The 16129-nt window shown below is 42.0% G+C and overlaps 1 protein-coding gene across 3 annotated transcripts in view; it reads right to left on the bottom strand.

Annotated features, from left to right (window-relative positions):
- Positions 1-2196: 2196 nt before the first annotated feature.
- Positions 2197-16129, bottom strand: part of ESR1 (estrogen receptor 1) — a 347108-nt gene continuing 333175 nt past the window's right edge. For 2 of the 3 annotated variants that reach the window (XM_084827850.1, XM_084827852.1), the window contains exons 8-9: positions 14517-14700; positions 2213-8544 (exon numbers count right to left, since the gene is read on the bottom strand). In XM_084827850.1, coding sequence (XP_084683976.1) covers positions 8310-8544; positions 14517-14700 — 419 coding nt within the window. In that variant the 3' untranslated portion in view covers positions 2213-8309. Of the gene's footprint in view, positions 8545-14516; positions 14701-16129 lie in introns of all 3 variants that reach the window. The other variant, XM_084827853.1, reaches the window with a different exon arrangement.

Genomic DNA, 16129 nt, shown 5'->3' with positions numbered 1-16129 from the left:
AACAGCGTGCAGGTTGCATTCAACTAACAGCATGCAGCGTGCCTTTCCGAACTAACATGCGTAACACATGCGCTGCTTCTTGGTGCTAATTCCTTAAGCCCCCTGTGTTTGACAGCTGAACAACTGTTTGTAGACCTACCATTGCACATCCCCCCTTGGATTTTGTATTTAATCCCCCAGTCAGGTCCACAGGTTGGGATGCACGTCTGAAAATACATTTTTGTATCATTCTCCATAACACAGGCTTTCGTATCATTCACCCTGTATCGCAGTGTAGAAAGTATAATTGCTCCAAGAATTGTAGAAGTTGGCTGTGTCTGCTCTACAGTTTAAGGCTTGAGGCCCCCATCAGCCAGAAATGCCTGCGACACCTCTGCCATGTTCTGTACGAATTACTGAGCCATCTTCAGGTGCCCTCAATAGGCAAAGGGAATGTTCAACCAGTGGGTGGCACTGCATGCCTCAACATCAACCTCTCCCCCAACCCCCATTGATCTGACAATGAAAAAGTAGAGGTGCAGCCTCTGTTTGGCCCTCCATCCTATTTGAGTTTGATGCCTCTGCCCTGAAGGATCCCCACAGACAGACACCAAAAGCTCTATTTCAGAAGCATGGTTTGAGGACAGCTTCATGTAGCCTGAAGTCAGTAGGATTTCTGCAGCCTCACCAAGTTCAACGCTGGAGGTTTTATCTCCCTAGTAGATTTGACTAGTAGGTTGACTATTAAACAGAATCCTGCCTACTGCCTGGGAGAAGCTACATGACATATGAAGATGCAAAGATAAAATAATAAGCCACCATGTTAAAATAATTAAAGTGTTTTAAAAAACAAACAAGTTCTGATAAGGCCAAATTTAATAAACCGTGACTGATCACTCAAGACCAGCATAAGAGAGACTCAAACGTGCCTTAGTGTTCCATATGAAAAAAACCTTTCTGTCTTTTACATAAACCTGTTGTGGAATATAATGCGAGCCAACAGATGTGTTGCCACATTGCCACAAATGGAGTAACATTGTGTTTTCTGACAATGTTACAATGGCACTACCAACAGATACACCACCAGTAGAAATATTTAGTTTCAAAATAGGATTTCTCCTTCCCCCAGTTTTGCAATCCCAGTGGCATTCCAGATGGTCAGTGAAGACTCTCTACACAAAAAACGTAAATATCAGTCATAGCAGAGCATGTTTCTGATATGGGCAGTGATTGCTGACCATTTCAAATGATTTAAACAGGACCCACTCGACAGCTTGTCTACTTTCAGGTCCTGGCCATGTTTTGTTCAAGTGTAGACTTCCATGTGTTATTGAACCATCAGAACTCAAGCACCACAGCCTTTCATAGCAGCTCACATCACCTCAAACACAATGTTGTTTAATAGAATCAGTGCATACATTCAACTGCAAGTCAGCAAATGTTGAGTAATCAACTGCCTGTGTGAACCAGCCCTTAGTCCCTTATGCTCCACTATTTCTGGGGACCAACCATCCCACATAGCAGTGCTCATGTAGCTCTCAATTCACTGTCTTCCATTGTTTTCTCTAAAGAGGAGATGGCCAAAAGACAGCATTTACTGGTAGATCTCTGGGTGATCTGCTGGCCAGTTTTAAAGTTTGTATTAAATTCCTTGATCTGTGGTATATGTATTTGTGTATGTAGGTTCTCCAGGTATATGTCTCATGGGATGCCCTTGGCTACACACATAACACTATTTTGCACCTGGCACAGGTTAGTGGCCATAGTTTAAAAAGAAAGAAATCCCACAAGACTCAAATTTGCCCACTTGTGCTGCAAAGCAAATATCAGTCTTGTTATACCACTTTATAGCATGCTAAGGCAGTTTAATACCTATATTCTGGGACAAGGAACTTGTACTAATTATGTGAATGTCTACTTTGGGGCGGGGGAGAGACCAAAGTTGCATGTAGAATGGAGCTGCTTTTAAATGGATTAATCCAAGTTGTTTTCCATCTCCTCAGCTGAAGTTTAAAACTCTTGTGAAACTCTTTTTACTCTCTTTTAATAGTTTGCATCTTTTCTTTTGCATTTCTGGAAAGTCTATGCCTTACTCAAAGAAAAATAATGCAGTTTGCTAACACTGAGAAAAAATGTAACTGATCATAGATAAAAAATGTGCCCAAAGTAATATATTTTACTCATGCGTTGACAAATACCAAGTAGAACTTGCTGTGGTTCATTGTTTTATTTTGACATCAAAGCTGAGAAAATTTTGACAGATCAGGTATCCTGCTGATTTTTTTCTAAAACTCTTTGTAACATTCTTTTAAAGGTGCGATAAAAAGGATTTCTTCCTTTACTTTCATTTAACAAAGCAATATCCTAACAAAACAGAGACATCAATTATACAATTATATGCATCAGCAAAAGAGCAGAATAATTCAACAATACATTATGGCACAAGCCTCATAATAAAGGGAAAGCTTTACAATGAAAGGGTAATGTAGTGCACAACAGCTTCATTTTTAAAAATATATATATACAATAAGGTGGCATAAAGTGGCTTGTTGAGTTAATTCTCTGACTAGCATCCTTGCTGTATTCTTAGATGGGCACTTCAAGATCGTAGAGTACACTGCATTTTTTTGAAGGTGCACAGCAGGAGAGAACATTCCTACTAAAGACAGGCTTGCAGCATGGCAGCATTTAAGTTTAGGCACATCTGAATGCAAAAAAAAAAAAGCTTAGATTCTTTACAAAAATCTCTTTAGGACAGTGCAAAATCGTAGTGCCCTTCAAAAGGCAATGATCACAAACAGAACAACATTCAAGACAGAAATACATCTGTATTTTAATTAAAATTAGATAGTGCACCAATACAGAAAGGCTTTTCATGTAAAAGGATTTTTTTTTTTGGTACCCCAAAGTTTATGTCACAATTCCACTCCACCAATGTTGTACATGTTAGGACTGATAGCTGAAAAACACTGCATTAAGATCAAGTCTTGACGTAGCACTTACTTCAGATCTGAAGACTCACTCACAAAGCCACAGTACATTGGAAAAGAGCTTTCAGAATAGCTAGCTTGCAATGCAGAGCAATCGATTCATTTGACTGATTCTGCAGAAAAATATCTTGAGTGTTCGCACCTTGAAAACTGCTAACTTACAAGCTGGCTTCTAGCTTGGCATTAAAAGCAGTAGCATTAAGAACATGTGTATAAAATGAAGGCTCAGGTTCACACCAAAATGTATGGCAAACACTAGCACCGAGATCCAGCAAGAGAGGGCTGTGTGCAGAAGCAGAATTCCATGTGTACAACCAATATGAATGAAAGTGTACATTGCAATGCTTATCTAGGCCCCATTGAACTGGTTAGATGTGGGGGGGGGGTTATGTGAATGGGGGACATGTGCATTAATAGTAGTGTGAGACATGATTAAAACTGGATCAGGACCTGGCTGATTTGCAATGGGGCAAGATTGGGTCCATAATTATATGCCACAGTCTGTGGCACAGCCTGCAGGATGGACAAGAATTGTGGTGGTTCATGAGGTTGTTACCTCCTGTCCTGAGGCCACTGCAGCCTGAATGTGGTCAGGGAAGAGTCTCAGGATGGTTTGGAATTAGCCAACTATTGCAAGTCTTCAGAATGAGAAGCAGGAACAGAGGCTGGGTAAGCCCTATTTCTGCTTTTGTTCTGTAAATTGGCTCCCATTTTAATCCCAATTTGGGCCCACTTCTCTTTTATCATCCACAAAGGGAACCTTTTAGATGGCAAGACACTAATAATCAAGGAAAATGAGATTGTTTGCATTGTTCCTCAGCACAAAAGGCTAGCAAGAAGTTAACTGGATGATAACTCTAATGTGAGAGATTACCTTCTTTATACAAAAACTGAGCAATTCTTGCCTCAAATGTTTTGAAACTAAAAGATCTGTATCCTTTAATCAACTGTGTGCAGCAGTGGCAAAAGTCATCATACCCAGTAGCACCAGGGAGGCACAGTTGCTCTTCCTCATTTAGCTCATTCCAGAGATACCCATAAACAGAAGAATGCTGCTGAAGATAAACGATACTGCACAAAAAACTTTGATGTAAATATGCATTTAGTCTTGCAATAAGATGCAGGTACAAATATGGCTAGATTGGTTGTTCACAATTCTTGTGGCTATTCTGCTCTGGCAGATAACATCCATATCACTGCACCGTACTATCGCATACAGGTTTCTACATGCAGGAGGCAGAGTAGTGGGTATGTGATTGTTTTCTGTGTGTTCCGGGGTGTGGGGTGGCATGAGCACCCAAAAGCACATTTCTCTACCACACAGAAGAAGTTGATTGAATGACGGCAGAGGCACCATCAGGTTCGAGGGGGGTCCAGGCGAGGTGCTTGCCAGGGGCTTCCCTGCTCTCCCCACACCACCCTGGTTTTTAAAAAAATCTCAGCGGTGGTGGTGGCGGCCAGGCGGTCATGGCTGCAGTCCCACAGCGCACCGTTTTAAATTAAAATATTTTTATTTGCAAAGTTTGAGTAGCAATCTGACCCAATCACACCGCCTTTGGGCAGGACGCGGCCAACAAGGGCACTGGAGTAGCCTCCGGTCTTCTCATGTGCTGCAGGAGCTGGGCGAGAGCCTCCGGGTGCTGACCACTACCATGGTAGCACTTTCCCTTGATGTTGCAACAGCAGGAGAAGACGCCCTGCTGCCTGTCGGAAGGCTGTCTGGGAATCCCTCCGGACCACAGGGCCTCCTCATATGTGCAGCCCACGGCCCATCTGTAGTGGCACTATTGGATCAGGGTGATTGTCTGCAAGAGGTGATTTGCCTGAGTGAGAGTCCAATAGCCCTAAATACAAGAATGGCTTTCATGCTCAGTTAGAAAAATTTCCCTTAGCAAAAGGAGAAAAATGTACCACCATTAAAAAATCCCCATTCCCTTTTCTTTTCACTGAGCCTCTTAACTGACATTAGACAAGTCAATCAGATCTGTTATGATTTGGCATATAGCAATATTCCATTTCCTATATCTCTAGGGTGGTTTTGTTTTAAAATTTAAGTATAAACATTTTTAACCCAATCATTCTGCCCTCTTGAGATAGGTTTCAGAGCCATTGTTATTAGGATTTTGGTAAAAAAGCATAATTAGCTGCCTTGAATGTCCTTCTTTCATTAAAGGATAGTTTCCTCATTGTGTTCAGTACTAGGTTAAGTTAGTGCTGCCTTGACTATTGTAAATATAAAAATTGATATGAAATAATGATTTCTAACAATCGCTAAGCCTTAGGCACAAATGATTGCATATGACAGAATATAGCTGAAAAAATATAAAAACAAAATATGGTGATTTTGTTGTATTTTAGTCTGTTGACTGGGTTAATAGAACAGCTACATTCAGTTGTCTGATAGGTGAGCTCTGCATGTATGTATTATATGCATACAAACACACACATTGCATTATTTAAGGTGCTTTCAATAATAATGATAAAACAATGCTTTCAGCAAAGTAACGATAATGACAACTATATATTTTCCTTAAATTTAACAAAAAGCAATACATTTCCCTCCTTGGTCACCCAGGTTGGCCTTGCCACAAATATATTGGCACTAAAGCTAAAGATGGAAAACCACACATTCTTGCAGCAAGGTGTTATTTCCCCCACCCCAGTCAAGCTACATTGCTTGTCTTGTTTTTGTCTGCTTACTTCCCAAGCCAAAACAAGTATTTCAGCAGGTCTTTATCAAACTCAATGTTTTGTAAATTACCAAAATTACAGTGGAGTCCTAATGATGAGTTCAATGGACCTTACTCCTAGGTTGTGCATAGGATTGCAGCCTTAATTTAGATCTGTACAAGTGATCTGTACAAGTGATTGTAGTTTGGTAGAAGTGGCTATCTGTTTAGATCAATTATAGTTTATTTCTGCTTGAGAAATCTAATCCAGAGTTCTGCATGTTTGTTCTTCAGGCACTCATAGAACTCTTGCATCTGACAGTTGCACCCCTTTTGCTTTAATGAAGAAAAAGCCCCAAGACACTCTTCATATATCTTGGATGAAAATCTCATTTCCATTGACGTGAATGGGGAAGCCCTTTCAGACACAGGAGTTCTGTTCACATGTTAAAGCTCTCTACCTAAAAGGAACCAGTGGATTGAAAAAAATGGTTAAATATCCATAATAAAAATAGTTTAATGTCCCTTATAATTTAATGGAACATTTTAATGTCCCTTATAAAAATAGGGAAACAAAATAAAAAAAATATAACACAATCCTTTACATGGCTACTCAGAAGTAAGTCCTATTTCGTTCAATGGCGCTTACTCCCAGGAAAGTATTATAGGATTGCAGCCTGTTTTATAAGCACTGGGATGAAAATGGATAAAATTTGCATCTTATTTTAATATGGCTCCACACACATTTTGACTTCATGTTTATACATCATGCAGTGCAATATATGATTGTATCAATAACACAGAAATAAGCTACAACATGAGCACGTGAAAATAATCATGTGTCAGTTTTTGGCAAGGCACTGTGTAGTCCCCAATAGCTTTGGGGATGTTTCAAAGGAGAACCATTTTTGTTTTGTTTTATGTCTTGAGCGCACAAAGACAAATACTTAATTACGTTAATAAAAAGCAAGGCCACTGGAAATGAAGCTCAAGACAGAGGCATTGGTGAGAGCATTGCCAAATCAAGACGGGATGAAAACTATTCACAACATTAGCGCTGGAACGCTTGCTATAGCTTTGGGGTGGGGATGGGAGCGCAAACTGTAAAACAGAAGCAGCTGTCGATGATGATCACCTGCAGATTTAGGCCTGTTCTGCCCCCAAGTGTGCGCTCGTCACTTTGGGGTCAGTATGTGCATGGGAAAAAAGGCAGAACGTGACCCCTGCTGCAGTGCACCACGAATGGTCCTTTACTCACTTCACTCCTCCTTTCCACCAGTAACTTCTCAACGTTGAGCTCAGTTGTGTTTTTGTGTGCTGGGAAGCATCCAATGGAAACATGAGGACTTACTTGTGCTACCTAAATGGAACCTAAGGGGCCCAGATTACTTTCCTTATCCTGTGCAGTATTGATGGCAATGAATAGGCCTACAATTGCTAGAAAAGAGAATAATGGCTAGGGTGCAACTTTTGTAAAGACCACATTCACATGCCACCCAAACGGTGAGAGGCTGCTCCCCCATGGTCGCATCCCCCATGCTGATCAGTTGCTGTACAAAACGGCAGAACTCTACGTGAGAGGGGCGGATTATGTTGGAAGTTGGATACCAGTACGATGTGGTATCTTCCTGGGGGCTGGCAACACAGACAGAACTTCTGATAAGCTCGGCTGTATTTTGCCAGTTCATATATACAGAATCAGGTAACATATGAAGTGGATCATATTTATTTATAAAATGTATTAATTGCCTTTCTGCCCAAAGGTGCTCAATTAACACAACTGACTGATGTATACTAAAATCCCAGTCAGTGGCATTTGCCTCCTATCATTGTCCATGTGGAGGTGACTGCCAGACAACTATGAAAGGGATATTATTTTATACTAGAAATCCTGTAATTTGGGATTACAAAGATTAGTAGGCTCATGTGTTGGATTCTCTCTGTAGCTGCCCAGCCTGAGAATTCCTTGTGTGAGCATAAAACCACCTGCTTCATCTTTACCAGAATAAGCTCTGTAATGCTATGCAAACCCATTTTGGGTACCACTGTCACCTAGCACCTCATTGTTACCCTCAACAAATTAACTGAAGGATATCTTGCTGAAGACAGCAGTTCAAGCAGTCTAAAATGTTCATATGAGAGAATAAATTCCATCTAGTTGTATATTGATTATATCCCTGAAATAAAAAGTCCCAAAAGGTAAATTCTAAATTTTCCTCTCTTGAAATTTGAATAAGACCAGAGTTAACAAAATCTGAGCTGTTCACCATCGTTTTAGAGTGGGGGGAATAGAATTTTTGTATTCACCAAGGAACCAATAAACATTGTATGTAAACATCACCTACTCAAACTCAGCTGGGATTTTTGCCCAATTGATTTCAACTAGAAAAGTCACCTAAGTTATCAGTCTGATACCAGCAAAGAGACTACAGGAATCCTCATAGCTGTATTATGTTTAACACAAAGCACAGAAGATTGTTTCTGAATCCCCATATTATATCCAAAATCATAAACGTTCTTCCATTAGCAATCTCAGCAATCAGTGTTTTGGGAATCAATGTGATTGTGAATATTGGAGTGTTTACACATGGTACCAGTTCAGCTAAGCCTGAAGTAGGTAGTTTTCTGATGGGATTCTCAGAAACCTGTAGGCTACTTGAAATGCAGACGCTCACATCTCTTCCTGCTCATTTTCGTCTTCCTGTTTGTTCACATAGCAAGGTGGTAAGGAATGCATTGAAGTGGATGCAGGTGCCAGCTGGGTCATGGGGTTTTCTTCACCCTGGGCCATGTCCCTTGCTGCAGGGGCATGCAGACGGTGAGCATCTAGCATTTCCAGCAACAGATCATAAAGAGGAACCACGTTCTTGCACTTCATGTTGTACAGATGCTCCATTCCCTTATTGCTGTAGAGCCACATAAAAATAGATACTTTAAAAAAAAAATACTGGATAACTATTTCACAGCAAAATCATGCTCCCTGGTATGGTTCTACCAATAGTCAAGGCAAAGCAGCCCACCTCAAGCAGCACATTCTGGGATACCGAAAAAGAGCAGAAAATTGTCCAATAAATAATATCAATAATAATAACTTTGCCATATATAATATATAGTCTTAATTATAATTACACAATTACATGTATAATAATTCTATTATTATATATACAATGTCATATATATTTTGCCATTGATTTGACAGGAGGATTGCGTCACGTTTTTTTTGCCTCAGGGACCAGCATGTCTTGGGATGTTTCTTCATGATACTCCGCAACATTTTAAGGCAAAACGCAACATTCTGGAAGTTACAGGTTTTTGTAGTGGAAATGATTTCCTGGCCACACATTCTTTCCAGCTGTTATGTTATTGTGACAGGTATACAGAGGTTTCCAGTTAGGGATGTCGGAGGGATCCAGTTGTGGGGTAGAGCTCGATGAGCTTTTGTTGGCTTGGCTCCCCAGACTCTGCTCTGACATCTGCCCACAGCAAGATGCATGGCGGCGGCAACAGGGAGGGGCCACGCTGCACAACCATCTCTCTCCCCCTGCTGGTGTGGCACTGCCCTCCCTCCCTCCCGCTACCATCACCACCACTGCACAACCCTCCCTCTTGTGCGAGGTTGCGCGGTGGCAGAGATGGCAGCAGTAGCACCAGTGAGGGAGGAAACATTGTGCCATGGTGCTGCACTCCCTCCCTGCAGCCATCGCTGCTGCCACGCAACCCTTCCTCTCTCCCTGCCAGTGCCAACACCGGCAGGAAGAGAGAGGGAGGGAGGGTTGTGCAGCAGCAATGATGGCAGCAGTGGCGGTGACAGGGAGGGAGGGTTGCACTGTGGCAGGAAGAGAGGGAGGATTGCACAGTGGCAGCAATGGTGGCTGCGGAAGGGCGGGAACTGACAGAGACCATGCTTTACTTGCAAAACATCCCAGTTTGACGCTCATCATCTCCAGGTAGGGTTGGGAAAAGTCTCCTCCTGAAAACCTGGAGAGCCCCTGACAGTTACAACAACACTGAACTAGATTTTCTAATGGTCTGACTGAGTATAAGGTCACGGTGTTCCTAAATATTCTGTCCTGTGATAGAGATTCCAGGTTCTGGGCATGACCATAGATCCCAACTCTTTCTTCACAACCCTGCCTACGTTTAGGTTTCTAGCCTGCTTTTCAGGGGAGAAACCCTCACAAAACAGATTACAACATACTTTAAATAGAAAATAAATCAAACCATAAAATCAAATAATTCAATACACATATCATTAAAAACACAAATAATTATTTGTTATTTTAATGATATGTGTATCATATACACCAGCAGATAAAACTTAAGTTAAAAGCATGGTATACTAAAAGTAACCAAATGAAGACTGGAATAAATAAATAATTAAAATCCTTCTAAAGGCTAGCAAAGGGGATGGGCATTCACACTTCCTGGGGGAGGGCATTCCAAAGATGTGGAGGCACCACCGAAAAGGCCCTGTCCCTGGTACATGTCAGTCTCATCAGATGCTGAATTTAAAACTCAGGCAGACTGGTATGGCGCAGGCAGTCCTTCAGATAACCTTGTCCCAAACAGTTTAGAGCTTTAAAGGCTAATACCAGCACCTTCATGGATCACTGCCTTGTTGTGGCGAAGGGGCTTGCATAACTCAGTGAAGCCATAAGCTATTCCGTGCAGGGCCACCCAAGATGGACAGGTCATGGCAGAGAGTTCTGACAAAATGTGGTCCACTGGAGAAGGAAATGGCAACCCACTCCAGTATTCTTGCCAAGAACACCCCATGGAACGTATCACAAGGCTAAAAGAGATGACGCCGGAAGATGAGCCCCTCAGGTCGGAAGATGTCCAATATACTACTGGGGAAGAGCAGAGGGTATTTCCAAGTAGCGCCAGAAAGAGTGAAGCAGCTGGGCCAAAGCCAAAAGGACACTCAGCTGTGGATGTGTCTGGTGGTGAAAAGAAAATCTGATGCTGTAAAGAACAATATTGTTTAGGAACCTGGAATGTCAGATCAATGAATCAAGGTAAGCTGGAGGTGGTCAAACATGAGATGGCAAGATTGAACATCGACATCTTGGGAATCAGCGAACTAAAACGGACAGGCATGGGCGAATTTAATTCAGGTGACCAGCATATCTACTACTGTGGGCAAGAATCCCTTAGAAGAAATGGAGTAGCACTCATAGTCAACAAAAGGGTGGGGAAAGCAGTACTGGGGTACAATCTTAAAAACGATAGAATGATCGCAGTACGAATCCAAGGCAAACCATTCACCATCACAGTAATTCAAGTCTATGCCCCAACCACTGAGGCCGAAGAAGCTGAGGTTGATCGGTTCTATGAAGACCTACAACACCTTCTAGAACTAACACCAAAAAAAGATGTCCTCTTCATCATAGGGGATTGGAATGCTAAAGTAGGAAGTCAAGAAATCACCGGGATAACAGGCAGGCATGGCCTTGGTGTACAAAATGAAGCAGGACAAAGGCTAATCGAGTTTTGCCATGAGAACACGCTGATCATAGCAAACACTCATTTCCAGCAGCACAAGAGGCGACTCTACAAATGGACATCACCAGATGGTCAATATCGAAATCAGATTGATTATGTCCTTTGCAGCCAAAGATGGAGAAGCTCTATATAGTCAGTAAAAAGAAGACCTGGAGCTGACTGTGGCTCAGATCGTGAGCTTCTTGTTGCAAAATTTCGGCTTAAATTGAAGAACGTAGGGAAAACCACTAAACCATTCAGGTATGACCTAAATCATATCCCTTATGAATATACAGTGGAGGTGAGGAATAGGTTTCAGGGATTAGACCTGATAGACAGAGTGCCTGAGGAACTATGGACGGAGGTCCGTAACATTGTTCAGGAGGCAGCAACTCAATCCATCCCAAAGAAAAAGAAAGGCAAGAAAGCCAAGTGGCTGTCTGATGAGGCTTTACAAGTAGCTGAGGAAAGAAGGGAAGCGAAAAGCAAGGGAGAAAGGGGAAGATATATCCAACTGAATGCAGAGTTCCATAGAATAGCAAGGAGAGACAAGAAGGCCTTCCTAAATGAACAATGCAAAGAAATCGAGGAAAACAACAGAATGGGAAAGACAAGAGATCTCTTCAAGAAAATTGGAGATCTCAAGGAAACATTTTGTGCAAAGATGGGCATGATAAAGGACAAAGAAGGCAGGGACCTAACAGAAGCAGATGAGATTAAGAAGAGGTGGAAAGAATACACAGAAGAACTATACAGGAAAGATCTGAATGTCCCTGATAGCCAGGATAGTGCGGTCACTGAACTTGAGCTGGACATCCTCGGGAGTGAAGTCGAGTGGGCCTTAGGAAGCATTAGTAACAACAAAGCTAGTGGAGATGACAGTATTCCAGGTGAGCTATTTAAAATCCTAAAAGATGATGCTGTTAAAGTGCTGCATTCAATATGCCAACAAATTTGGAACACTCAACAATGGCCGCAAGACTGGAAAAGGTCAGTTTACATTCCAATTCCAAAGAAGGGCAACGCCAAAGAGTGTTCAAACTACCGCACAATTGCGCTCATTTCACATGGCAGCAAGGTGATGCTCAAAATCCTACAAGCTAGGCTTCAGCAGTATGCGAACCGAGAACTACCGGAAGTACAAGCTGGGTTTCGAAGAGGCAGAGGAACTAGAGATCAAATCGCCAACATTCGCTGGATCATGGAGAAAGCAAGAGAATTCCAGAAAAACGTCTATTTCTGCTTCATTGACTACGCTAAAGCCTTTGATTGTGTGGATCACAACAAACTGTGGCAAATTCTGAAAGTGATGGGAGTACCAGACCACCTTACCTGTCTCCTGAGAAACCTGTACGAGGGTCAAGAAGCAACAGTAAGAACCAGACATGGAACAACTGAGTTGTTCAAAATTGGGAAAGGAGTACGACAAGGCTGCATATTGTCACCCTGCTTATTTAACTTATATGCAGAGTACATCATGAGAAATGCCGGGTTGGATGAATCACGGGTCGGAATTAAGATTGCTGGGAGAATTATCAACAACCTCCGATATGCAGATGATACCACCCTAATGGCAGAAAGTGAAGAGGATCTAAAGAGCCTCTTGTTGAGGTGAAAGAGGAGAGTGCAAAAGCTGGTTTGAAACTCAACATTAACAAAACGAAGATTATGGCATCTGGCCCCATCACTTCCTGGCATATAGAAGGGGAAGAAATGGAAGCAGTGACAGTTTTTACTTTCTTGGGCTCCAAGATCACCGCAGACGGTGACTGTAGCCATGAAATTAAAAGACGCTTGCTCCTTGGGAGGAAAGCTATGGCAAACCTAGACAGCATAGTAAGAAGCAGAGAAATCACCTTGCCGACAAAGGTCCGTATAATCAAAGCTATGGTTTTCCCAGTAGTAATGTATGGCTGTGAGAGCTGGACTCTAAGGAAGGCTGAGCGCCAAAGAATTGATGCTTTCGAACTGCGGTGCTGGAGAAGACTCTTACGAGTCCCCTGGACTGCAAGGAGGTCAAATCAGTCCATCCTAAAGGAAATCAAACCTGAGTGCTCATTGGAAGGACAGATACTGAAGCTGAAGCTCAAATATTTTGGCCACCTAATGCGAAGAGAAAACTCTCTGGAAAAGACCCTGATGCTGGGAAAGACTGAAGGCAAAAGGAGAAGGGGACAGCAGAGGACGAGATGGCTAGATAGCATCACCGATGCAATGAATATGAACTTGAGCACGCTCCAGGAGAGAGCGGAGGACAGGAAGGCCTGGCGTGCTATGGTCCATGGGGTCACGAAGAGTCGGACACGACTGAACGACTGAACAACAACAACCAGCACCTCATATTGGGCCTGGAAATTAATAGGTAACCATTGTAACTAGCATAGAATAGGTGTAGCAGAGTCCTAATACCTAGATTCCACCAGTGTCCTAACTGTTGCAACTGTCTGTACTAGTTGTAGTTTCCGGACTGTCTTCAAGGGCGTCCCACGTAAAATGCATCACAGTAATCAGGCCTGGATGTTACAGTGTATGTGTTACTGAAGCAGAGTCAGCCTTCTCTAGATACAGCTGCAACTGGCGAACAAGCTGCAGCTGGTAAAACGTTGTCCTAGCCACTGATGACATTTGCACATCCATAGGAACTGCCGGGAGAACACATCTGGCTCATTAGGGGGCGTGCAGCCCTATCCAGAGTCAGTTGCACACCTCCAACCAGATCAGCAGATTCACCCACCCACAACACTTCTGTCTTGTCCGGATTAAGCTCCAACTTGTTTGCCTTTCACCTCTCCAGTATAAGGGCTGCAAATTGTACGCCATTTGGATGGAAAACGTCAAAGCTGCTCGTAGCAGAACAGAAAAACAAAACATGAATGTAAAATGAAAAACGAATGTGACTAAAATGGCTCTAAAGCAAAACGAATGGGGCTTTACAAATTAAAGCTAAATATGTTTTCCCATTGTACACCCCAGAGCAAATGCTGACATACCTAGATAAATTTTGTGAACGGCCAAAGAGAGACTCATTTCCGCAGTTTTAAAGCCCAAGTGAATGTTGGTATTTAGGTGACTGTTAAAATTCACCAGTGATTTCAGATATTCACAAGCCTTGTCCAGAATTGTTAACATTCATTTGAATATCAACATTCACCAAAGCTTTGGGCAATCACTGGAGCATATTGTATTATGAATTCTTCTTCGTACGGTGCTTAGCATTAATTTGTGCATTGTCTTTAGGTATTTATAGTATCACTATTATTATTATTATTATTATTATTATATTTTATTACTTATTTCTTTACTTGTTTGTCTTTTCTTATTTTAAAAGTTGGATGTAAAAAACTTTTTTAAAAGAGCTGTGCAGTGTACAAAGCCCAACTGTGTATTCACTCACCTCATATGCCTAATGTGCGAAAGGATGAGAAGGAGCTGAGCCAGTCGCCTATGCTGCTGCTGCAGAGAGAGGCCTGATTTGGCCATTAAATGTGTCAAAGTATCAGTGATTTTATCTAGAACACGGTGGATATGCTCTTTTTCCTCCAGTGATTTTAGGGTGCTGGAAAGAAATGTGTAGACACCTGCAGGAGAAGACATGAGATAGCATTTGCATCAGGATTCCAATATGCAAACTTGGTTCACTGAGGGGCACAGCCACACGAAAAACATAGGCCACAGTCCTACACATACTTCACTTGCTGCTGCTGCTGCTGCTATTATTATTATTATTATTATTATTATTATTATTGTTATTATTATGCCCCATAGGCAAAGCTCTCTGGGCGGTTTACAAAGATTAAAAACATAAAAAATACAATATGCAAAATTTAAAAACGTAAAAAACATACAACAGACAGTATACACAGAGACAACATATATCTAAAAACAACTTTGAGCAATCAGCAATCAGCCAAACTGTAAAATCAATCCAGGATCGATTAAAAACTCATCACGTGCTGCCAAATGCCTTGGAAAAGAGAAATTTTGACTTGGACCCGAAAAGATAGCAATGTTGGTGCCAGGCGGGCCTCGTCAGGGAAATCATTCCATTCCAAAACTGGGGGGCTACCACCGAGAAGGCCATCTCCCTCATTGCTGTTTTCCGAGCCTCCCTCGGAGTAAATCTCACTGAGGCTTACTTCGCAGTAGACGCATATAGGATTACACTGCTAAATTGGTTTAATCATCATTCCTTCTTCCCAGGAAATTATAGCTGGGTTTGTTTGATTGTTTTTAAATTATATTTATTGAGTTTTGTTTAAGATACGTATCCGTAAGTACAGTTAAGGCAAGGAAAAACAATGAACCAAATGAATGAACCAACTCAGGTTGGTTGTTGTTGTTATTGTTATCTGAAAGGAGGGAGTTTAGGCATCTGCAGTAGATAATACAGTCTCAGCACCACCCCAAACTTCAGTACTCAAGATTGTTTGTGGGAATCTACAACTCTTAAAATATTTTATAAAACTGTTATCAGTTTATAGTGTAGACAGAACTTGAGATTTAGACTGTGACTGAGGCATTGAATGCTATGTGGATTAACTGTTCTAAATTCAATAGGGGAAAAAATAGGTGTGGAATCTCTAGTAATAATCATACAACTTTAGGGCTGATCAGGGCTGGCCCAAGACACTTCTCCTGCTTGAGATGATGGCTTTGGGAGCACAGGACAGGTCACATCACACCCACACCTCCATTCTCCATCACCTCACAGCCATCCCCCATCCCTCAGCATCTGCCCCCTGAGGCAGCCATCTTACGCTACCTATTGGTAAGGCCAGCCCTGGGGTAGATTCAAATAGTCACTTGGCTGGATGGCACAGGCCCTACATATGACTGTACCAATTCAGTACTCTATGGAAAGTTGCTTGTTTGAAAGACCCCCCACATGAAATAGTGTCCTGCATTCCAAAGTATTATTTTGGGACGAAGACTGGAACTAGCCTTCTATCTTAGCTTTCCCTTGGAGGTGGCAATGTTTGAAACAACAAGCCTTTCATCCTGGCTGCA

This window comes from Heloderma suspectum, chromosome 1, assembly GCF_057233095.1.
Source record: "Heloderma suspectum isolate Gila_16-S chromosome 1, 16-S_ref, whole genome shotgun sequence".
Lineage (NCBI taxonomy): Eukaryota > Metazoa > Chordata > Lepidosauria > Squamata > Helodermatidae > Heloderma > Heloderma suspectum.
The sequence above is the reverse complement of the archived record's forward strand: the minus strand, read 5'-3'. Positions and strand labels throughout refer to the sequence as shown.